Below are 25,920 nucleotides of genomic sequence, written 5' to 3'. Positions count from 1 at the left end.
CATTTCTAATGAAAGCATCACTTTGGAGCCAGTTAACAGTTTGACTGTTACTATTTATTGTGGGTTTTATTGGGATTCCGACCCGTAAATGGTGTTATGGACATGTTTAACTGCGCTGAGGCAGGTGACAGTAACATACTGTAGAGCCGTATACGGTATATGGGATGGGCAGTGCGTAATACGAGCTGACAATATATGAGCAGTAATGTGCTGAAGAATGCGTTTCACTCTCACTCACTCATATATATATATATATATATATATATATATATATATATATATATATATATACATTCAAGTGCTGAGTTATTTGTTGGAATGGCCCTTTGATCCCTGCGTCCTCCCTTCCTTCGCTGCCTCCTGTAAGATCCATTTATTCATCCAGATCTCATTAGTACATAATTGAAAATCAAATTGGTGCTGTGACCACCTCTATAATTGGTGGATAGAATTATATTCAACCGACTGACCGATTGGCAGAGGATACTTAAAACCAACCACACAATCTCTTGGTCACACACGCCTCACGCTACCTCTTCCGTCTGTCGTGACCCCATCCCCACTTTTCTCAGAAACTGTGTGTTTTTTTTTCCATTTAAAATACGCACAAGAAGTGAAGAGAGACGGGGAAACGGCTAGGATGGGCGGTGAAAGGAAATGATCAGATTGACATCAGGGAAAAGTAAAGGAGGAAGAAAAAGCGATGACAGAAAAGTAAAGAGAAAACTGCTGGAAAAGAGAGCTGGATTTCAAAAAAAAAAAAAAAACCAAAAAACCCCTGCATTTGCTTATGTTTGGAATCATATTCAAATCTGCGCCTGGGGGTGTCTTTGGTTTTGTGCGCTGGGTGGGTGGGTGGCAGTTTGTGGAATGCAAGGCTTTAGCTTTTCCACCAGCCGTGAATTGCGCCGGGTATAGATGCAAAATCCTATATCCATAAATACAGTTACGGCAATAATGGGATGGGTGAAACCTTTCATAGCCACCAGTCATGTGGTCTCTGCCTGCAGGAGCTGCGGTTTACAGCCAGGCATTATCTGCAATGAAGCTGCGGTAAATAAAAAAAGGTGAGTTAACTATTGCGCGACCCCCCCCAGGCATAAGGCAGCAGTATAAACAAAAATCAATTACATTGGCACAAAAGCGCTGATTTACATTTGGCCCTCAGATCCATCCTCCAATACCTTGCTGCGGTTTGATGCTATTCCCTGTAATGTTGACAATGAAGTCACGTCATTAAGATTTTTATCATCTTGGAAAGGTTGTTAAAGGTTGGTAAACACCATTCTGCAATCATAAAAAAAAAAAAAAAAAAAAAAAGGGTAGTTTGGGTTTAGTATGGTTTACACTCCAGACCCTTTGTTGTGGCTGGAGTCCCAGTTGTCGCCCGGTGCCATAAAACCTTTAAACATTGTGTCTGATAGAGTTGGAAACTTTACGAGTTGTTGGTGAATTTAATAGCATGAGTAGAAACCCTTGAAACACGTGGGCGGGGAGTGAAAAAAGGTCAGTGGGCTGTATTGTGTGTATGTGCGTGTGTGTGTGTGTGTACATGTCTCTGCCTGGCAGTGTAATGAGATTACCAGTCACGGGAAAAGCTCTGCATGTGTATGGTGATGGTGGTGTGTGTGTGTGTGTGTGTGTGTGTGTGTGTATTCTCAGGGGGAACAGTGTTCTTTGTGGAGAATGTCGCCCGTAAACTGCCACCTACAGTAGACTAAGATTTTAGTTCAATGGATGGCAGTGTCAGTTGGTAGGTCCACCGCTTTGGTCGAGACTTACATATCTCAACAACTTTGCCATGAATATTTTGCACAAGCATCCATGGTCATCGGGGGGGGGACGTCTCTGCTCACCCTGTCCCGCGTTTGCTCCAAACCAACTGGAAGCGTTGCTGTGTTAGCTCACGATTACCTGATTGCCTGATTTTAGCAGATAAGACCAGTAGATAAGATAAGACCAAAAGATTAAAAGATTCTTTTATGTACACGTCTTACTGCCAGGTCCTGTTGAATCTGTCCCTCTGGAAGTGGGGGACATCATGGAAATCTGATCCTCAAGGATCTAAAGCCTACCATGTCCCTGGTTTGAATCTAGCCCGTGATTCTTTTTGGCATATCAGCTCCCCTCTTCTGTTCCTAATGTGACTGATAATTTCATCCAAAGGAGACAAATTGATTCATTACAGTAACACGAATGCCATCTTAGCTGGTGAGCAGCAACGCAATGTCATCACCGCAAGTGTTTTCGATTAGTTATGTAATCACACGTCAAATTCTCCAGAGTGCATTTGCATAAAATGACATCACGCCGATTGGTAAACAACTGGGAGGAAAAGCAATTCAGTGCCTCTCTTTATTTAGGGAGTTTCTTTGCAAAGTCTATGAGATAGAAAAAAAAAATGGTCTGGACTTTCCTGCCCATTTTCTAACAGAAGGGTTTCTATACCGTAACAGAACAGTAACATTTGTTCACCTTCTCACTTCATCAAAACAAACATAGCAATTATTGTTTGCATCCATCGACTTCAGCTTCCCATGAGGCCGTGGGACTGCAGACCCGACAATCCTGCCTCTGATATCTGACTGTATCTAACCTGGTGTTAGTTACAGATAGGACCGGTGTTTGGTTACAGCTCCTCTTACACTCATTACACTGATGGACTGTAACTCTATCTCACACACACACACACACACACACACACACATGCACATACACCCATGCTGGTAATTAATTGACACATGAGTTACGGCCCATGTAACCCCGAGGGAGTGTTGTCAGGAAACATACCAATAAAGAGTGCACACACAAACACACACACACACACACACAGAGCTTCCACATCTCCTCTCTCATTACACACACACACACACACACAAGTATGAGCGTTCATAATGAACATAAATTGAATGGTGACTCATTAATGAGTCTTATCTTATCCTGCTACAGTATGTCCTGCAGCTATCTCACGCATCTTTGTGTGTGTGTGCATGTGTGTGTGTGCATGTGTGTGTGTGTGTGTCAGTCCCGGATGATTTAGATATGCACACAAGTTACACCATGTAACGCTGTGGCTGATATGCGCATTACTGCATTGTCTCTATTTTTGTGTGGTTGGAGTGAGTGCGTGTGTGTGTGTGTGTGTGAGAGAGAGAGAGAGAGAGAGAGAGAGAGAGAGATAAAGCACAGTGGGATTCCTGTGTGAGTAAAGGACGGCCAGAGGCAGAGAAAGTTTGTTTCATTTTTGTGTTTGTGTTGGCAGCCAGCGTTCCCTTAAAGCACATTCCACCACAGACCACCAAATCCCTCCTTGTCCTTTCTCTAGCCTTCCTCACTCTTTCTTTCTGTTCACTCTCTCTTATCTCCCCCTCCATCGTTCTCTCTCATCTTACCTCCAACCCTCAGCGTCTTTCTTCCCCCCCTCCCCTCTCTTTTTCCTCTGTTTTTCCATCTCGCCTAAAAGGTAGACAGTAGAAATCAAGTCAAGTGAAAACAATATGGTTTTAAGAAAGTTACCTGTTAAATGATGTGGACTGGAATGCTTACTCCACCCGTTAACCACTCACATCAGCCTGGATCCCTCTTCTTAATCTGCCCCTACAGCTTTCCACAAACTGTGAAACTCACAACCGTTTTAGATGCTAAAAAATGGCTTCCTGTTCAGGGAATCAGTCATTTTTCGGCTAAAAGGGCTGCAGGGTGCTTTTTTCTTTTTTTTTTTTCTCCCCGACTGTTTGCCGCTTCTATTGCTATCTCTTCCACTGTGATACCTCCATGCAGACACACTTACTACACAGCGGTGACACCACCAGGGGAGTGTGTTATTGTCTCCCACCGTATGGCTGTTTTAAATGGCAATTTGAAGCTCTGCTGGCTCTATAATTAGCTGTGAGCTCCCACAGGAGAGGAAAAAAACCGTAGCTTATCGTCTCTCCTTTGTAATTACACATCCGAGTAGGGCGACAGAGACACACACACACACACACACACACACATAAGCAGACATGAGTGCAGACAGATGCACAGACACAGGAAAGGCGTGCATGTATCAGCATCTGCACACGCGTTTGTATTGTTATTTACCAGCTGTGTTAACACACCAAAGCTCCTCCATCAGTCCGACGTTTTACCTGTTTGCTAAAGGATGTGGCTTTTACTTGTTGTGTCAAAAGCTGCGACAACGACGCAAAAGTGGAGATGAAAGGCAGCACAGCAGGGGGGGGAAGAAAGAGACTGTCCAAAAATAGGAGCGCTGCTTCTTCTTTGCCAGAGCTCTCCCTGTGTGTCTCATCCCAGAGTGGCTGTGAGGCTCTTATATGGCAGAGGGACATGAGGGGTAAGACGGAGTGGATCAGAGGCCGAGGTCATCGCTCTCTCTCTCTCTCTCTGTGTTCCCAAGACAAGAAAGTCGGGGAAGAGAGAAAGTGCAGAGGGCGGGATGGAGAGCAGAATGAAATCATGCAGCAAACTGTCCCAGAGAGTGGGTACCTCCAACCTGGCTAACCTGATCCAGTCAGCATTAACAATCTTTTCGTCTTTTAGTTTTAATCCCCATATTTATTCAATTATTTACAAAAATTTCACACCTGAAGGCCAGTTTACGCTACACATCTTCTGCATCTCTCCGGCATCTTTATGAAATCTGTCGTCGAGGTTACCCCCAGCTTGGGGTAACATGTATAAAAGAAAGCCTGCGTTACAAGCAGACAGACAACTGAAGGTCAAAGGTCAAAGCAGATGACCCCCCCCCCCCACCTAGAGTCCTGGTTCTGCTCGAGGTTTCTGCCTCTTAAAAGGATGCTTGCTCATGGTGGGAACTGTTGGGTCTCTGTAATAACATCATAAAGAGTCGGTCTAGACCTGCTCTATTTTGTAAAGTGTCATGAGATGACTTTTGTTGTGATTTGGCGCTATATAAATAAAATTGAATTGAATTGAAATTGAATTGAATTGAAGGGTCAACTGAAATGGCACTGATTGGTTGCATTATGGGAAATGTATGACCTAGTGTTTTTGAACTTTGATCCATACTGGGGGCTAAAAATCAGGATATCTCTGACTGCTGCTGCGGTTTTTACCCTTTTTTTTTAATTAATTTTTTTAATTTCTTGCTTGTGATTCCCCGGCCTTTATGGAAGCACGGTGCTAAATTGCAGGTGTATCCCTTTGAGTTACTGCCAGGCCAATGAGTCGTGGGACAACAATAGAGATATTTCTACCCCCAAATACAGTAGATGTGCATCAGATTGCTGCTGTTTTCTACTGCATAGTGGGTGTACATTACTCTACTTACTGTTAACGAATGTTGGTCATTGAAGCCTCGTTAAGCCAGTTCAGCTGAAGTAACTTAGATGAGTGAGTGTCCCCGGTAACTCTGAACAAGGAAGAGGACGAAGAGGAGGAAGGGCAGAAAGGGAGCTTCAAATGAAAGCTTCCAAACAAAACGTGCGAAAGATTCTCTGTCAGATAGAGATTAATGCATGGAGAAAAAAAAAAAAAAACACACTTGCCTTTTGTACTCACCACTTTGCATTTCTTATTGTCTTACTAGCACAAATGAATAATTCACGTCTCTTCCGTCTTTTTAATTGCTTTTCCTTAATGTCGCCTCACAAACACACGGAAATGGATGGCTTTCCCCGCCAGAAAAAAGAAAAACGCGTCAGTGTCTTGTTATAGCGGGCAAAGTTTGACATTATAAGGGTTAGGTATTTTTACGTCATTGTCAAGATGATAATTGCCGCGTCAAATGTCCCCCCTTACGTTGCGTGGCGCCGCCCGATCTCAAAATCGGTCACAATTCCTGAGGCTCATCACTCACTGTTCCCTTACACTCACCTATTAATGTGGGTGTTGCTGTGGATGGATTCGTGTGTGTGTGTGTGTGTGTGTGTGTTTGGAGGGCAGTGGCATAGTCTGTGTGCGCGTGTGTGGCTGTGATAAGCTTGTGGCCTTTGAAGCAAGGCTGTCCAGAGTGTGACTCTCATTGCTCTCTCTCTCTCTCCCTCTCTCCCTCTCTCTCTCTCTCTGCATCCCAGATTTAATTGCCGTGGCAACAGGCCAGAGGAGGAGAGCAAAGAGAAAGAAAGAGAGAGACATTCATCATTTGTTCAGTAGATGTTCACCCTGTGACCGCGCCGTGACATTGTTTTCTTTATTTAGTTCATTCGGGCCAGCAGCTGATAATTTATACGCACTATCCCTTTAATAATGAGTTGTCGCCTTCTCGAGGTGGGGCAGGCTCTTTGTTACGCGCGCGCGCACACACACACACACACACACACACACACACACACACACATAAAATGCTCAGTCAACATTGCGGTCTTGACCACTCTTTGTCAAAGTCAACCCACACACACACATACACACTGAAGGAGTGGCAGTGATGAAGTATCCTTTCCTCCTGGTGTTTGCTCCAGTCAGGCTGATCCGAAGGAGCAGAAATATGTGTGTGTGTGTATGTGTGTGTGTGTGTGTGTGTGTGTGTGTGTGTGTGTGGCATCTATTGGAATTTTATCCTTGAAATTCCTTTTCTTTTCTTTTCTTTTTAAATCCATACTCCTCTGTTTACCTTGAGGACAGTGGTACAGCGGTCCTCAAGGCCCACACCTCTCTGCTCTTGACAAATTGAGCTAGTATAGCAGTAGTTTCACTACTCTCTGCAGGGCAAAACACACACACGTACACACACACACTCACACTCACACCTACACTCGCCTGCGAGGCTGCGCTATACACAAGTGTGTTCTGCTTGGCTGCTCATGTGTGTCAGCTGAGCTGGTACATCAAGGGAAAAAGGAAAAGGAAAAGAGAGAGAGAGAGAGAGAGAGAGAGAGAGAGAGAGTGTGACAAGTTGAAGACAGAGCGGGATGAGAGAGGGACAGATGTATAGAGAGAGGGAGATAAAAACACAAAAGAGAAATGCAATTGTTTCCAAAGCTCTGAGGAGCCAAATCAGATACTGCGAGGGAAGCGAAACACTGTGTAGATGCAAATGCAGTCACACACACACACACACACACACACACACACACACACACACACATACTCATCATATCACCGTCGGAGCTGGAGAGATGAAGGTTTGTCCCCACTTGTCGTCATCTCAGAGCTGTCAAGATAAAACTATTACGGTCGGAGTGTGAAAACAATAGCTCAGGACCAGCAGTTACGTTTGCTGATCGGTCGCTCTCCGCTGACCTGAGCTCCCCGTTTCACCTTGAAAGCCAGGGCGCACCCCGAACACGTGGAAACACAATGCCCCCCCCCCCCTGCATCTAACATCAGCTGACAGCTTGGCTCAAACCGTTCCGACTCCAGGTCCGCTCACTCGCTTTTCTTCTGGAGCTTTTCGACCGCGTCGTAGGGTCTCCAGAGGAGGATGGAGTTTGCCCCGTCGTCTTTGGGGATGGGTCTGTCGTCATGAAAGCTCGGTCGCTGTTGTGGTTCCGTGTTCCATGTTGGGTTATAAGTCAAGCATACTTTTTGACCTTGGAAGAAGCGGTTTGACAAAGCAATCCCGATTCGTGTTCCACCATACTAGCTAGGAAGTGGACCTAGACTGACAGTAATTCTCTGCCAGACACGCTGGCCTTGAGTATCACATCATATCCATCAGTTGTTAGTAATTCACCATTTTGGGCAACTTTTACAAGCATTAAATGGTTTCAAAATCATAGATTATACACACACACACACACACACATAGTCACGCCAAGGACCTGCTCATAATTACAGTCTACCTCACCCGCGTTTTCCCGGCTGGCCCGAGGTTTCAAACCAGCAACCACACCATTATAAGACACTCTGCAGACGCGCGCGGATGCCATTAGCTTCACATTGGTCCTCAGCCTGCAGGATCCGCCTCGGGTAAGAATGTGGAGCTGCTGTTTTAGCACACAGCCAGACCTAGTTATGTCAGAGGCATTCTCAGGGGGTGGCATGGCACAGTGGGACCGAAGGAGGAGGAGGAGGAGGAGGAGAGAGGAACCTCACAAACCCTACCTTAACAAGTCATTCAATCTCATCTTAAACCGCCAACGGGCAGAGACGATTCCACTCAATTTCAATGCAAATCAACTCATTTTCGAGATTGCGAATGAATTAGTTGTCATTTTCCTCCGATGCCAGTCGAGTGATCTGCATTTATTCCGTCTTGTTTCAGGACAATGACATTTTGTTACTGAAATAAGTGAGGCAGAATTGAATTAAGGGCTCTTTTATGGACCACCACGGGCAGAGTTTCCCACTTGTTTTAAAGGAAATAAGACTCAGGCAGACTGATTAAGAATGACAGGCATTTTTCTTTTTTTTTTTTTTTACTGTGCAAGGAGGATGGAGCGGATGACGGAGGGGAGGGGGGCAGAGAGAACGAAGAACAGTGCAAGAAAATCGTGTGACAGATATGGAGATGAAGTTAACAAGAGGGACAGAAAAGAAGAGAGATGAAAGAGATGGAGAGTGAAGAGGCAAAGAGAATGAAGAACGAAGCGAGCGATCTTACCAGGGACTGGTTACAGCTTGTGGTTATGATAGGAGCAGGCAGGGGAGGCAAGCTGTGTGTGTGTGTGTGTGTGTGTGTGCTGAAAAAAGGCGCTGAGAGAAACTCAAGTCCATCACGCTTTTGAAAGATTAAAGAGGCCTTACACACACACACACACACACACACACACACGCCACCATGCTAGCCCAGCTGACAGCAGAAAAAAAAGCACTGTGCCCCGTCTTGTCGGATAGTACAGATGCAGCTCTGGTGAAGGGGAGTCGTGCCTGCCTGCGCTTATCTGCGTGCTTCCCGACTTGAATAGACATAGAAATTCTTCCGTTGGTTGTCTTCTGGTTATAAAGTGTCATTTTATGGCACATATTCCCCAGCGGGGATGTAAGTCAAAAGGATACGGTGACATTTTGACGCTCCCAGCGCCCTGCAGCTTCAATGAGAAATCCTAGCAGCGCTAATAGTGCTAATAAAGCAGGCCAGGGGTCGGGGGGGGGGGAAATAATATCCGTGTGAATCAAGATGTTGACAAGTTATACCTGTAAGAATTTTTTAGTGTGTCTGTGTGTGTGTGTATCTAATTGCTCTTGCTGGTTTATCCACCCTTGTCACATTCTGGGAAGCGGAGGCAGCTGAAAGGGAAAGCGCCACACTGCTGCTCAAAACAACTGCTGCTGGTAGACTGGTAATATGTCAGCCGCTCCAAAAACAGTGCTAATTTACCAAGTTGTTGCAATGTGTCCAACGTTTGGGGTTTTTGGACAGCAATAAACCTTTTTGAGTACAACGTTTTCACAGGCCGTAGACAAGAGAGGCAACATCTCAAACATGAGACCCAAGCTGTAAGAAATGGGAATTTGCTATGAACGTATGTAAAAAGTGTCAAAACAGTAGAGCTTTACCAATGGGAGAAAATAAGGAGAAAGACATTACAAAACTTGAATAAGAAAGAAAAAAAAAAGAAGCCAAAGCCGAAAACAAAGTTTAAAAATTCTTTCTTCGCGGGGAGCTGATCCGAGGTCAGGAAGCAGCGACGGCACGTCATCTTTGTGCGTTGCTAGCGCAGTAGCAAATGTGTCCGTTCGTGCCGTTGTTCCGGGAAGTCGAGGCCACCTTCATGCATCTGTTGGATCCGAAGCACGGTAAACAAAGTGACATGCTTACATGTTTTAGCATCACTCTGGCATTAGCATTGGGTTGCTTGTCATATGGATATTTCCACAAAAAAAAAAAAAAAAAAATCCAAATAAGTCTGTCTGACCTAAACAGCGACAGTTTGTACTGTACGCTGACTTGACCGCACCTCGGCGGCGTTGTTCTCTTTCAACCAGAGCCAACTACTGTTAGCGGTTAGGAAAACGCAGTGGCATGCTGTCACCGGCCAGCTGTCTGCCTGTCACTCTGTGTGTGTGTGTGTCTGTGTGTGTGTGTGTGTGCATATGTGTGCGTCACCTGGGGCCGGCCTCCTGCTGAGAGAGCAGCGGTGCGACAAAAGAACGATGATTAATTTCACTCCGAGTAACCTGTCTCACTGATGTGGATCTACCGAGCCGTGTATGTGTGTGTGTGTGTGTGTGTGTGTGTGTGTGTGTGTGTGAGAGAGAGAGAGAGCTGTAGACTGTGTAGTCAGCAGGTGTGCTGTGATACTTTGGATGCCCTCCAGTCAGGGTCAGACATGCACACTCTCGCACACACACATTCACTGAGACGACTACCCGTACGTCCCACCACACCGGCTCACGCCGACACCGCTCAGACCCCCGTCTCACTGTTTGAACGCGTGACTAGCTGCATGTGCGATGTTCACCGACCACTTTTTCCACTAACTGTTGGTATTACATTTAAATTCCTTTTGGAAACACAATCCTGCTGTTAGAGTTATTAGCACTGTGTGTGTGTGTGTGTGTGTGTGTGTGTGTGTGGCCCTCCTCTCAACAGATGAGACCAAAATCAATTTCATTAGGGATTGTACGACGAGGAGCACACACACACACACACACACAGACACACACACCACAGTAGATTTCATTAATGAAATGCTTTTTTTTCCTCCTCCCTCTGTTCCCTCCATCATCAAAAAGCTACTTGAACATTTAGGACCCCGGTTCATTACTCGTCCTCACCGGACATTTGTAACATTGGCTTCGGTGAGAAATGCTCACAAGGTTAACAAGCTGCTCCCGTTTTTTTACCTCTCTGCATCCTTCTCTCCCTTCTCCTCGTCTTCCCTCCCGTTCTCCAGCCGTGTAATTAGCTAGATGTTTAACAGCTGAGGTTGGACAGGGCACTGCTGTGTCTGGACACACACACACACACACACACACACACACACACAGTAGCAGAAAGGAGGGCTGTGTCTGCGAGGGAAGGAAGAGGACCACGGGGAGTCTTGAAGCGAAGAAAGGAGGATGGTCGAGTAGAAATCTCAGGAGGGAAAAGAAAAGAAGGGGAAACGAGGTGAAGAGGAGAATTCAAAAAAAAAAAAAAGGACCGTTTAAAAAAAAAAAGAAGCTGGTTCAGAGATGAGGAAACAACGAAGAGCTGATGGCATGTGGTTGTGTTTTCCCAGTCTACCTGACCCAAAGGTGTGACCGGTGGTTGAACCCAGCATAGTATTAATCACTGCAGCACTCACAGCTAAACCTCATTACTCCCCTTTGTTCACTTTTATTACCTCGCCCTCCTTTACACACACACACAAACACACACACTAAGCATCCCTCTCTCTATTGCACTGCACCTCCCACCTTCATCCCCACCTCATCTGTCTCCACCTTCATTATCAACTTTGGCCTTCATCCCAAACCCGGCTCCCGGTGCGCTGCAAGAACAGTCAGGCATGGTAGCTTGCTAGCTTATTGTCATTATTTAACTAAATGTCTAAAAAAAAATCTCATGGTACTTTACATATACAGCAGGTCTTGACTGTATACTTATAATTTTAGGATGATTTCAAGATACTACAAGTCGGTTACTGCACATTTTGTGTGTGTGTGTGTGTGTGTGTGTGTATAACTTTTAAGTGTGAGTGTGTGTAATTAGGTATGCATTTTTGTCTACACCTGTGGAGTTCAGTGTGTGTGTGTGTGTATGTGTAAGGGTTACAGTGTCCTTGGTAATATCAGCGTTGGTTTGGTAATGAGTCTGATCCCTGGAGGATTGAGGAGACAGAGAGGTCTGGGGGGGGGGGGGGGGGGGGGGGTTGGGGCACAGGATGGTAAAGAAGGGGAAAAAGAGGGTATGTAACTCCAAAGTCAGAGCATTGGCTGTAAACTCATCAGGAAAAGTCACCTTTAACTTTCATCCTGAACCCAACTTTCTCTACAGTGTTGTCTCCGTAGAGTTGCGTAACTCAAGGTGCCCCCCCCCCCCCCCCCCCCCACCTCGAGAGACCGTCCTTCAACGGGAAAGGTCGAAGACATGATGCATGTCTTATTGCACTGTCCTCAAGCAAGACACGCAACCTGTTCCTGCTCCCTCAATGTACATCGCCCTGGAAAAGAGCATCAGCTAAATGCCTGGAATTCAGTAACCACACACAGTGCAGCGTCCCTGCTCTGCGCGATATGTAGACCAGTTATAAAAACATATTTAGCACCACCGTCTTATAGCCTGGACTCTCTGCTAATAAGTTCAAGAAAGTGGCTTTGAATTTAGTGAGCACAGAGAGAAGAAGAAGTAGGAATGTATGAAGCTGGGTCCTGCGGGTACTTCAGCTTGGTAAACGGGTGACGTTTAGTTGGAACTCTATCGAATATAACACAATACTTTGTTTTCCACTCCATGTGAAAAAAAGTGGATTATTGGAGGGTTAATCAAAGTTTCTCAACCTTAAGTGCTGCCACTTTCTCGGGGAGAAGTCTAGTGTTTGGACACACTAACTTCTGGAGTGCAGAGGTCGCAGAAGGAGAGCAGAGACCTGGAGGCTAGTAGACTAGATGAGAATCTACAGTCACCTGCTCCAGTCTGCAGTCCCCCTCTGTGCCAGCTGACCTGAATCCCACTCCAACTGCCCTCTGCCCCGAGCTGTAGGGCAGAGCACCCCCCCCCCCCACCCCCCCCCCACTCGCCACAGTCCTTCACTCATCACAAGTGATACAACAGCCCAGGGCATGCAGCAGTTTTAGAATGGCCAAATAAAGTGTTATTTTTCTCTTTTAGTGTATGCATGCGTGTGTGTGTGTGTGTGTGTGTGTGTGTGTGTGTGTGTGGCCTCGCCTGTACTGTTGCTGACAGAGAGAGAGAGAGAGAGAGAGAGAGAGAGAGAGAGAGAGAGCATCAGAGCCAGAAATACAAGGGGACAAAAGGTCACACTCACTTCACATCAATAAAAGTTTCAGTGTGTGTGTGTGTTTGTGTTCATGTGGGAGCAACGTAAGGGACTGCTAAAACAAATGACCTACGGACAGTAACAACTGGGATACATCCTCTTCACACACACACACACACACACACTTGTGAAAGGCAGCAACTTTTCTGACACAATCTGAAATGCAACCGTACAAGTTAATGCAAAACCATACATAAGCAGCACCGGCCCTACGTGAGCTGAAAACACACCTCACGTTTTACTTTTTTTAGCACATTTCCGAGGTTTTAGACCCCCAGCGTCCCACTGAGTAACTCCTCAAAGCTGATTTGTCAAAGCACTCGACTCTTAACCAAAGCCGCTTGCTCCTTTTTAAGCAACAAAAGCGCGGTACAGTGATGACAGCCTCATCTCTTAATGAACCTTCTGTTCGGGAAAAAAAGATTAAAGATTAAGGAAACTCCGGTAGCGATGTGGCAGATGATAACTGCAGGGATTGTTGAAGAAGAGAGGCGTCAGAAAAAAAACGGGACATTTGTAGCAGACTGCTGGTGTCAGGTGATGGATGAACAGATTGAGGTTGGGAAATTAGAAAGAGACAGATCCAGGCAACAACAACAAAAAAAAAGCACTGAGGGATGGGGAGAGAGATTTATTTGCTGGTACAGGGGGAGTGACCCTACTCTGTAATTCTGACAGGAGACTTAGTTTCGGCCTAAATTGAGAACCAGCAAATAGAAGCAGCGAATACACCATTTTCCTGAACGTGAGTGGGGGAGGCTTTGCAGGAATGAGTCTTACGAAAATGAAAAAGTTCAGCCAGGCTTTGTTCTTGTTCCTCAGGATAAGCTGCGTTTAATGCAGTGACCAAAAGATGTCTTGAGGACAATAAGTGCAGAAATGCACGATGGAATATTAAATGACACCGCATAATCCATCCCCATAACATTACCTTCATCTTCAAGTGCTTGCCTCTTGTCTTGTCTTGTCTCGTCTTGTCTTGTCTTGTCGTCATGCACATTATTTGGGGACTTTTTCTAGGAAGTAGTTACCATGAAAACTGTTCAGTGGCCTAACAAAGACAAAAGTCAAATCATTTAGTATAGTAACTTTTTTCTATGCATACCCATACCTATCTATTTTTTTAAACAATAATGTAAGAAACGTTGGATTTTAATCATGGCTTTGTGGTTTTCGTCTGTCCTCTTCCAGATCCTGGTGAACTCCGTCTCCCAGCCTGCCTTGCTGTATGAGAGTGTAGTGGTGAGCGACGGGAGCCCCATCCTGAGAGATCTGCTCTTCAGCCCAGATCACCAGTACTTATACGCCCTCACCGATAAACAGGTATGAGAGGCGCACACACACACACACACACACACACACGCTCAAAATACAGTTTCCTAAATATACGTTGCACGCTGAGTGTTCCTCACTACTGACTGCTACACAAAGCAAAGGCTACAAAGGGAGAGCAGAAGAGAAAAAGAAAATGACGACAGTGGCATAGCACCATGGAGACTTCATGAGGACTCACTGGGCGAGCCAGCGATCAAGCTAACTGCATACACACACACACACACTGCGCTATATGCAATCCACGCAGTATTACGCACGCACGGTGCTAATTAATATCATGAATATTAAAATGTGTCATACATTGGATGAAGCCCCATACCACCCTTCCACCAGGGATACAGTATACATGCAACCTTTGCATATTAATTGCTGTGTGAAAGATTTATTTAAAATTTTTTAAAAATCAATTTTCATTCTTTTGTTTGTTTTTGGGAACTACTATGTTCACTTTAAGCCTTTGAGCTCTCCAATAGAAATGGTCCGCCAGTGCCTACATTGGTATTTGCGCTTATTGTGATGTCATTTCCTGGAGTATCTCCAAATGCTTCATATCCCTATAATCTGTGAAACCTGAGCTAAACGCTTACGTGACTCAACAAACCATAATAATTGATAAAACTATTGAAATTGCGTTGTAAATAAAAAGGAAATACAAATACAAAGTTTTCATCAAATGTTACTCAGTAAACACGCAAAATGTATTGGTCCACATGAACAAGATATTTCTCTCATGTACGTCTTATATTATATATTCTTTCATGTTCACTCGTGGTAGTCAACAATCACACACAAGGGCACTCTGAAACGGTGTGTTTCTCCCACACACCTTGCACTTTTTTGCGCCCCTCTGTGGCCTTCGTGGAGGGATCCTTATCTGCAAGCAATTGCTACGGGTGTGTGCTGGTAGGTCCAGGGACACGCCACACAGCTCAGCAGAGAGGAGCTCCTGGAAAGGAGCAAATGGGCTGCTCACCTCTGGTGGCACACAGCTGTTTGAACAGGATGTAGCTGTTCGCAGCAGCAATGTCAAATTGTACCACTTTTTGCTCTTTTTACTTGTGGAGTAGTGTCCAATGAGCTGGTCAGAGAGGTCGACCCCCCCCCCCCCCCCATGAAGTGGTTGTACTCCCCCACGGCGGTAGGGCTTGGAACTGCAACCTTTTCATAGCCATCGCTGGTTCTCCTCCCTCTTATCACGGTCTCCCCAGAGTATGCAGTGTGCACTGTGGAGCACAAAGACACCTCTCTAGTGTCCATCCACTTTACAAACAGGAGCTGCCCGTCCCTGATCAGACCCTATGGATCCCCTCCGAGATTTCCTCGCCATGGGCGTTCACTGTGGTTGTTGGGGTTCCCACTCTGCCCTCCCTGTAGGTCCCACAGGCTCCGAAGCCGAGGTCGCAGAGGTGCCGGGCTGGTGTAGAAGTTATCACGATAAATGTGATAACCAGATCCCAGATATTCTTTATTCTTTACCAGCGACGTGACAGCATCAGAGGACAGTCCCCTCCCAGTGAACTCCACCGTTTAGCCGCTTGAGTCGGCCAAAACAAAACGTTTTATGCCCCACTTTGTCGGCTTATTTTTGATGTACTGTTTTAGTCCAATTTTAGCTTTGGGGGCCACCATACGCTCATCCGCGGCCAGGTTCTGACGAGGGTGGTAGGCAGCCTCGCATGCTGGTCGCAGACTGTCGTACAGAGGGCGGAGCCTGTGCAGCCCATTCCCTCTTCGACTTCTGTAGGCCACGCTCACAAGCCTGGCGATCATGGGGACGGCCTCTCGCTTGTGGAGAGAACTCCACATTTGACCCTGTTGGGGGCTGCGCTGTGCTCGGGTGCTCCTCTCTTCCTCCTTCATCTCCAGCAGGGCTAAAGCAGTGAGATAAACACATTGGTTGGCACAAAAACAACTCTCTAAAATGTGTAATTGATCAGGTGTTGGAATAATAACCCCAATTATCCCTATACTACATGTAGTATACTACTAAAAGATATTACCCACCCCAGCTACCGCCCGTTCTGCTGTTTGGCAAGAGATATAGAGGTGTCTGCTGCCGTACCACCAGACTACAGAGCAGCTTGAGAATCTTTTTCTTGCCATCAGGGCAAAAAGAAAGTACTCTAAGATACAGACTATACTCAAAACTACTAATGATTATTTTTCTCAGTCTCTCAGTCGCAATCTGACTTTCCGACCTGCTTCTGTGCTTCTGGGGCTTTTTGTTGGCCGTCAATTCAACTCTTTATTGGAAGGAAGTGATGTGCAGCTTGGGAAGAAAGAAGCTATTGTGCCTGATGAGTGCTAGCATGTTCCCAGCTGGCCATCATGTTAGCGGTGGCTCACCAGCTAGCCCTGCGAGCACCGAAGTCACCAAGCGTCTTGAGTCAAATAGTTTGAACAGATATTTGCCGCGCCACTTTCCGGTTCGACCGTGCCTAAATGTATACTGTACATTTCTTGAGGTTTATAATGCAGCTGAAAGCTGGATTCGGAAAAAGAAGCGTTTGGCCATTTGTTAAATTCTCCAGCCAGGTCTTCGTATCTGGAAATGTTAACAATTTTTACATTTTACACTTCACCGTACCAGAAAGAACCAGAACCAGTTTTAGGACATTAACAGACAAATAATAGAGGCCAACAAACAACAAAGGAACAGAATAGTTTGGCCATGCAAGCAATTAAATGTACAGAACATCATACAAAGTCTGTATTTCGTTTCATTTTGAATTGCTTTGCCTCGTTGACTTCTCATTTCCCACACTGACCTCATCTGCAGAGTGATAGACAATACAATCCTGCAGTCCTGACATGTGGTAGTTGTTGGTATCTCGAATTGACTTAATTCATGAGAGTCTGATACTGCAGTTTGCAGAGTTCAGCTGCAGCCATTTCCTCTGCTCCACTTTGCCGTTTCTCCTCCGTTTACCTGCAGGACTCTTATCTCATAATGGTTAATGACTGCGATGTGATAACCTTCAACGAGACTTCCCCCGGTTCGTAGACGGTAGCTGCCATGTGAGTGCTGTGCAATATAGCAGCAATTAGACGTAATTGACTTCCATGTGTCTGAATAAGCACGGAGAGGAAGTGGTGTGTAATTGATACAAATGGAAGGCGTTGGTGTTGATGTGACAGGGGAAATAAGGCCCTTCGATCATGACAGCAATCCAGGAAGCTGAGATCTACTTCACGGAGAGATACATAAATACATATTCGAGCGGAGTCCACCCACACAAACACATAGACACAGACTCACATGCATAATACAAGCAGATTCACAATACTGCGGACAGCACGAACGTGACAGAAATACTACATCATCAACATCACGAAAACCAATGGCAAGAAGGTCAAAAGTCTCAGCCGGAGCGCTCAACAAAACTCAACAAGAACAAAAACCTCCTTAGAATAATAAAAAAAAAAAACTCCTTATAAGAGAAACGAGAGCTTTGGGAAACATATATGTTTGCAAAAAAAAAAGCGGAGACTAAGACATAAGCGATCCCTAGCATTGGGCCTGTGTTCAACAAGTGCCTCCGTTTTAACCAGCAGCTGCTCTGCGGCGTGAAGAAAGCTCAAAGTTCATGCTGGGAATGTTCGCAGGTTTCCCCTTTTAACTCTTGTCGTCTGCATTAAAGATGACTGCTGTTGCCACCAGGAAGTACTGTTCAATTATTAAAGCCGGCCTTTTATTTTTGATGAGCGCTGATATGTCCACTACACATCTGTGAATGTTAGTGCGATGACTGCAGGGAGGTGTAGCGACAGCAGAGGAGCCTCGCAGAAACCTCAATGTCTCCTCTTTGAGATGATCTAAGGCCATAGCCAGCGAAGAGGTACGTACCTGCTGCACACGGCTGGGACTGTGTCTGCTCCATCTCGAGGAGAGGGAAATACAGTCGACCCGGTTTAAGGTTTGAATAGTTGAATGGCGTTTGATGAAAAGGTCGATACCGCTCTCATATTCTACCAGCGGCAGATCAGATTAGCTTAGTATAAAGAGTGGAAGAAGAGGGAAAACGGCTGTATTGAATAAAGGTCATACATTAGACGGGGACGCTTAGGTTTTTTAGATTTACAAGTAGAGACAGGGTGGAAATCCGCGAACGTTACGTGCTGCGATGTATATTTCTGGTTCCGGTTATTGATGACACCTTGAAGTATCCACAATACAAAGCTCAGGAATTAATTATCTGTGTTTGGACAATGATGGTTTTAAAATGATGGGTGCTCAAGGGCTCTATAGTGATGTATAGAACAGGCGATCGGGGGGTGGGGGGGCTATGGGGTCTAGAGGGTTAGTCAGTACAAAAAAAGATGAGTAAAAAAAAGTTGTAGGGTTGTGTGCTGGAACAATTTCGCAGCAGGGCGAATTGTTCTGCTCACCAGCAGAGTGGAATCGGTCGATCTTGTAACTCGGCAAGAAAGCGAACAAGCAGATTTCCCCAAAATACTATTCATTTACCATGACTTATTCCTTTTAAAAAAAAATCTAATGGCAACTGGGGATGGACGCAAGTTGGTTTAGTTATATGTAAGCTACTCTTGCACTAGTGTGCGTTTGCCTTAGATCTGTGCTGTGACGGCAAGATTGGTTCGAAATTTTGTCTTTTCGGCGTAATTCTGCTTCTGTGGAAATCAGAATCACACCAATTGACAGAGTAGATGAGCTGGAATGACCATCTCTTTGTACAGCAGTAATGGCCTTTCACTCCCAGAGCTTCAACAGTGACCACATTCACAGTCCAGAGAATGACGCAGAAAATGAGAGCGAGGTGGTGAGAGCTGAGGAAGTGGGAAAATATAATTGGTTTGCAGGATATCGTCTGTTCCTTTCTCCAACTTTTTTCCTGCCTCATCTTTCCAATATTTTTCAGGGGTCCTCACTTCTGTCTCTCTCAGATGGAGTGAGTTTGCAGAGTAACTGCTCTCTAAGTTCCAGCTTCAGACGGCATAGAGCAGAATAAGGATCTTCCCTCTGCTGCAGAATGTGAACTTGTGTTCCAGACGGTCTACAGGACCAGAGTGTGCGCAGAGCCTCCCCGGCCTGCTGATGAGGAGCCTTCCCTGCCAGAGGCTGTCTGGACCGGAGATAGTGTATCGTGGTTTAAGGTCTCTGGCCAAGCCTAGGGGTGTATAAACCTACCCCAAAAAAAAAAAGTATCCAAAAGAAAAAAACGGTAGCTGTTAAATTCACAGATCCAGCCTAATGAGAACATACAAGTACAAGATCAGATCCCAGCACAGAGTTTAACCACGTTTGACCAGCTGTCTCGAGACAGCAGAAGTATAGAAATGTAGCCACTGTTGCCTCCAAAATGGCTGCCAGATGGTGCGGCATGTCCAAGAGGGGTCCAACTGTGAACCCAACTAGCTTTTGCTCAGGATAAGAAGCTAATGGTGCTGTAACTGTGGTTGGAAAAATATGCTATGAAGTGAAAAAATATATATATATATATATATATATTTTAATGTTCAAGTTTGTAACATTTGTACAATAAAATAAATAACATTTCAATGTAAATTTGTCAACATGTAATGCTAAACATATGATTGCTAACGCTAGTCGGGTTTTTTAAAAAAAAGTTGAGCTTGTTGTCTAAAGCTGATAACGTTAAATTCAGAATATGTTTCGGCACGGATGAAAAACCAATAAAACAACTATAAGATGAGTTTTCCATTTTAATCCTAGCGGACTACGCGTACGCCACGTAACTTAAACGGCTGTTGTGTACATGCTCGCTTGGATGATCACTCTCAGAAGTGAGGTATACCTTCACCCTATTTGTCCTGTCTTCCCTCCTCCTCCTCCTCCTCCTCTTCATCCCTCTCTCCTTGTTGAATAATAGAAATGCCAAGTGATGAGAGCTCAAACATCAAAAAGCCCATTTCCCGGCTTGACAGAGCAATTTACCTTTTCCCCATATTCACTCACACACATAATTAAAAGTGCTGGATTGGACTGCAGCATATAGACTGCATATCTGTATAGCAGACCCCGACTCACATACAAGCACGCACACACACACACACACACACACACACGCATTGTGCGAAAACGTAAAACTGTCCGATTCACCGGAAGAGGAGAGCTTTTCGATTAGCGAGCGATGGATTTATACATGGCCCTCTTTGTGTCTCTGCTACACACACACACACACACACACACACACACACACACACACTCGCTCACACACACACACTCGCGCAGACAGTCTCTCTCTCTCTCTCTGTTCTTTCACTCTATGTATCTTTGCCCGCCTCTAGCTTTTTGGTCCGTCTCTTTCTGTTCAGTCGTATCACATCATTTTTCGCGCTCATAAAAATGAACAATGGCACTAAATCAGTTTTATTATTGCCGTTGGTTCCTCGTTACGTGGTCAAATTGTCCCGATCTAATAAAAACAGCAGGGCAAGAGGGATTTTTTCACGCTGTCACCGCCCTGTTGACGTCACTTAGACGGAAGTATTTCTTGCATCCTGTATGTCCCTGTGGATGACATCACCTCATGGCTTTAAAGTAAATGGCTAAGTGGATTACAGTTCATAATTTATTGATTTCTACTCTACCTTTGTACCAAATTACTCACTTATCATAGAATTACCAGCTTCCACTACGCAGCAATGAGGCGAAGCTCTCTACACCCTCCTTTTAGCTATTCTTTTATTTCACTGCAGACTAATAGAGCCTGAGGAGTTGTATGTTATGTTTTTCTTTGTTTTGGGGCAATCTACTTCTTATATTGACGCCTGTGGGGTCGAGCCCGGTCTCTGATCTTTTCCCTGCTGCAGCATCACCACCACCACCGCATTTCCACTACTGAACTCGCAGGGCAAGGTCAAGCCTCTCTGCTTGTAAAACAGCTTCGTAAGGTGACCTGTTGGCAACAAATGCCTTCGGCCCTGCCTCCGCGAGGCCACTCAGACCGCGGCATAATGGTCTGATGATGTACCTCCGTGTATCGATTTAGCTACAGTACAGAAATGTACTCAGCCGTACTGTACTGCACAGCGGAGAAACCCTACCCCTGGCACTACATCAGAGCGAGTTCATATTCAATTCACTCAGCATTTACTGCACTTGGAGGTCAGGGAGAAAAGACTGCCACGTGCTCCTTTTAAAGCAGCTTCTTTGGTGTTTGTCCAACTTTGAAGTCACTAAAAAGACAGTGAAGACAGGGACAGGAAGAATAATGAGGAGAGGATACAGAAATCTACTGGAAGTGCCCTTGGCACTGTCAGCTAATTGGTGAGTGAGTTTTGGAACGGCATATCTTTGCAGTTGTTTTGTGTGGGCAAGTTGAAATTAGTGACGTGTGGTGGTTAAGACTCATGCTTCAAGACGCTGTCATTTCAAGCGGAGGGCAACTGTGAATAGAATTTCTCAAGTGTCTCTGAGCAAGACGTTGAAGTCCTTCAGGGCATGCTGCTGTCTAAAGCTCAAGTTTAATACTTGAGCTTTTACTGACCGCCGAGCCCCTTGTGGATTTAACCAGTGGCATCAATAAACACATTTTATTTAAACATTTTTTTTTTTTTTTTTTTTTTTTTGCATAATCAAAAATGAGTGGTGGCTCCAAAGCAGATGTAAGCAGCCACTCTGGGGGGCTTTTTTTTCCTGAGGCAGAGAAAACAACAGCGGAGGAAGTGCTGCTAACAGTGTCGGTGGCAGTTGCTCCTCCGCTCATTAACAGTCTGCGCGGAGCCCATGGGATAGGTTTGTGAGGGTTTTCTTGCTGGGGTTTGAGAGCTGGACATAAGTCTTGTACTTTCCTTACTTACACACAAATATATATATATACACACACACACACACACACACACACACCCCAGCTGCCAGCAGTATGTCATGGTAGAGGTGAGTGATTGGCTGATCAAAATGTGATTTGTGAGACAGTCGAAGAGAGAGAGAGAGAGATGTCTTAATGTGGTTGGAAATGGGCTAAAAGTGTGTGTGTTTCTTACTTAGGCCACCTTTGGGGACACATTCCACGCTAAAGACCAGTTAATTGGGGACGGCTTGTCCAATTCAGAAAAAGCTGATTTTTGGTTCAGTGGTTATGGTTAGGGTTAGGTTAAGGGTTAGGTAAGGTCTATGTGATGTCTCCAAAAACACCTAAGTCAACGTGTGTGTGTGTGTGTGTGTGTGTGTGTGTGACAAAGAGAGTGAGAGATTCGAGAGGGACTGTAGGTGGATCAGAGCTTCAAACATCACACACATATCTGCAGTTAAGAAGACATTTTTGTATGTCGCTGTAATGGAATACCATTATAGTCATAATTCATAATCAGACCGATGCCATTCTTGTATCTTTCCTTTGAATATATAGCTACAGCCAGCCGGTGGTTAGTTTATTTCAACATAAAGTCTGGCCGGGGGAGAAGTGGCTAGCCTGGCTTTGTCCAAAGTTAACAAAATCCGCTTGCCAGCACCTCTGCAGCTCACGTTGTGTCTCCGCTCTGGTCTTGTTGTTGTCACTGTGAGGTTTAATTTTTCTACGGATTAAACGAACAAGATGTAATGTGTTAATTAGTGAGCTTTAAAAGGTGTTGGAAGGCAGATTTCACCCCCCCCCCCCCCCCCCCCCCCGCCCTTTTTCAAGGCTTTACGCTGTAAGCTGAGCTAACCGTGTGCTGCTGGAACTTCCTATTTAAAGAACGGCAAGAGAGAGCAAATAAGCTGATATCCCCAAATATTAATGTTACTTTAGGTGAGCAGAGAATAAAGGTACCACTATTTTGAATATTGTAACCCAAGGACTTCTTCTTTTTTTGTAGTCACTAATATAATGGGTGGTATGTTTACATCAAGTCACGCCCAGTGCGGTTTTAAATTGTAAGCCTGATCCAGGCATTACAGGGCAGTAATGTTACACACAGCAATTAACCCCCCCCACCCCCACCACCTCTACTATCTGTCTTGCGCAGGAGTGACATAAAAGGGAAAGATGACAAAGAGAAACATGTTGAGGAGGATTACTGTATAGTTTGTGACGATCATAGACACTGTCAGAGGTGTGTTGGGTTTCCACTCAGCCTCTAGGGCATGAAACTGCTAAAGTTTCCCATTGTGCACTCATTGTTAGGATGGGGCTAATACCTGCTGGTGGTTGGACAGCACGTGAAAGTAAGAATATACTTTAAAAGGATAGCGACGGAGAGGTCCTCTCTTGTATTTTCCTTCTGTTTCTCCCCCCGGCTCTGCGTGTTTCCTCCAAGGTTGAGTCCGTCGCTGATCTATGACCTTATTTGCGGTGTTTTTTTTTTTTTTGTTGTTGTCCTGCCAAATCCGTGACAGATGAGAGCATAACAGAAAGGACAGAGAGGCATAGAGAGAGAGAGGAGGGAAAAGACAGGAAATCGGGCAGAATCAAAGCGTGTATTTTAGATCCTGCCATTATTTCCCCCCGGGGATCAATAAAGTATTTCTGATTCTGATTTAGTATACACCTGTGTACGTGTATATTCACACTGTCGCTCTGCAGTGTGTGTACCTGTCTGCTGTGTTACGTTGTTTCCATTGGATTGTAATTCACATCCTTATGTCAAAGTTCATATGGTTTTATTGACTCACGCGTGCAAACATTGTATCATCAGAATGTGCATCCCACAAATTGCGTACCTGCGGGTTTGTGCGGCAGAATAAGCCATCCAGTAGCCCATTGTGTGGTGATGGCACCTTATATTCTCCTCCATATTGTACAGGATGGGACAATTGCAGCAGGGCTTATAGCTGCGGCTAGCTGGTGCCACATAGACATAGTGGAATGAAAAATCAGTCCCGATTACATTTGTGTGTCTTTCTCATCCATCCTTCCCTGCATCCCTCATCCCCCCCCCCCCCCCCCCCCCCCCCTTTATCTCTCTACCCCCTCCTCTCGTCTGCCACGAGGCAAATTAAGAGCCTCTCCATCATGACCCAAATGAGAGAGGCTCATTTGTAGCTGTTATTTATTTGTAATAACCCCCCCCCCCCATCACATCCTCTGCGCTCCATCTTTTTTTCCGCCCTGGAAACATGACGAAAAAAAAGAAAAAGCATCTGAAATCTACTAGAAGTTTTTTTTTTTGTTTGTTTTTTTTTGTCCACAAACTCTGTCCATTATCAGTTTGAAGGGTAAAATGAATGGTTAAAATGGACATTTTTCCATTGTGATCTCCCTCTACCTCATCTCCTAATTCTCCTGTCCTTTTCCCCCTCCTGCCTCCCTCCACTGTCCGCAGATGAATGTGTTTCCCCTCTGCAGCAGCAAATAGGCCAGGGATGAAAATGCCATATTTAATATAAATAGGTGGTTCTCACTTACTTACTGCCACACACACGCGCTCCCCAGCCACCTCAGTAAGACAAAGAGTCTTTGGCTGAGCATCTCCCGTTTCCCATCCCATTATCTGTTTTCTATAACTCAATAATTGAACTGTTCCATTGGAATACATCATCCGCCCCACCACCACAAAGCCCCATTGAATAAACTTCTCTCCCTGGCTGTTGTGCTTGGGTGAGACATATTTTTTTTTTTTTTTCCCTCCTCCCTCCATCAGATAGGCTGTATTACTGGCGCGGTATTTGTCCAGGCAAGTAATGACTGCAATTTGCTGCTATTTGGTGTCCTGTAAGAGGCCTGTGCCTGGTAATGGTAGCATTATAATAGTTGTCAGACACAGGTTGCTATTATCATACTATGAATCTGCCATAAGCTAATGTGTCCAACGCCAGAGCGACACAGAAGGAGGAGAATAGTCATGTAGTTGGCAGATGCGCTGTTGTGAAAGTTGTCTAGAGATGCAACTTTATAAATAACATCATATTAGGAACATATATATATATATATATATATATATATATATATATATACCCCGACCACAAAAGGGAAAAAAAGGAATTTTCATCACACAAAACCAGCCAGAAAGTCCCAAAACCTTTCCACCATTGGCTTTGATGTTCCTGTGGCAAAAGACTAATCCACGTTTTTTTTGTATTGGAATGACTTTGCTAATATGGCAGAGCTGCCAGACCAGTGAAAGGTTTTTGCTGCCACGCTGTCTGTCTGTCCATTAGCAAGTCTGAGAGTCTACAGCCATGCTCGTGGCTCTGTGAGGCTGTACTGTACTGCATTCTAGCATGCTCACAGTGACGGTGCTAACATGCTGATGTTTAGCCGGTGTAAAATCTGCCGTGTTCAACATGTTGGTTTTGTCTTGTCTTCGTGCTAATTAGCACTAAGCTCAATGTAGAGCTGAAGCTGACGGTAATGTCATTAGTTTTGCACTCATTTGGTCCTATAATGCTTTATGAATGGTAAATTGTAAATGATCTCATTTATATAGAACTTTTCAACTTTCACAGTTCCCAAAAACGCTTTACAGCAAAGTCTCATTCACCCATTCATTCACACAGAGCTGCCATGCAAGGTGCCGGTCTCCATCAGAAGCAACTCAGACTTAGGGCTCAGTGTCTTGCTCAAGGACGCTTCGACAAGATGTTAGGACATCCGGTCCTAACAATCCTGAGGGAAACCCGAGTCTCTATACCAAATTCAACAGGAATCCATCCGATAGCTGTCGAGACATTTCAAAAACCACATCTTTCAAGCCCATGATGGCGCTAGAGAAAAAGTCAAGGGATCGCCAAAGTAATTAGGATACATTGTCTGAGAACCATGAATGTACAGCATTTTATCCGTGTTTTGCCTCGCCCAGGAGTGAAAAAGAACACGTTCTCCTTCCGCGGTCAAGTTAGCATATGATAAAC

The 25,920-nt window shown here is 45.0% G+C and overlaps 2 protein-coding genes across 2 annotated transcripts in view; both read left to right on the top strand.

Moving 5' to 3' along the window:
• Positions 1–14,159, top strand: part of LOC139288424 (plexin-A1-like) — a 65,347-nt gene extending 51,188 nt beyond the window's left edge. The window contains exon 2 of the mRNA XM_070909723.1: positions 14,022–14,159. Within this exon, the coding sequence (XP_070765824.1) occupies positions 14,022–14,159 (138 nt within the window). The remainder of the gene's footprint in view (positions 1–14,021) is intronic.
• A 4,709-nt stretch (positions 14,160–18,868) lies between these two features.
• Positions 18,869–25,920, top strand: part of LOC139288422 (plexin-A1-like) — a 111,478-nt gene continuing 104,426 nt past the window's right edge. Inside the window, exons 1-2 of the mRNA XM_070909721.1 lie at positions 18,869–18,946; positions 19,176–19,265. Of these exons, the coding sequence (XP_070765822.1) occupies positions 18,869–18,946; positions 19,176–19,265 (168 nt within the window). The remainder of the gene's footprint in view (positions 18,947–19,175; positions 19,266–25,920) is intronic.

This window comes from Enoplosus armatus, chromosome 8 (assembly GCF_043641665.1).
Source record: "Enoplosus armatus isolate fEnoArm2 chromosome 8, fEnoArm2.hap1, whole genome shotgun sequence".
In the NCBI taxonomy this organism is placed as follows: Eukaryota; Metazoa; Chordata; class Actinopteri; order Centrarchiformes; family Enoplosidae; genus Enoplosus; species Enoplosus armatus.
The sequence above is the reverse complement of the archived record's forward strand: the minus strand, read 5'-3'. Positions and strand labels throughout refer to the sequence as shown.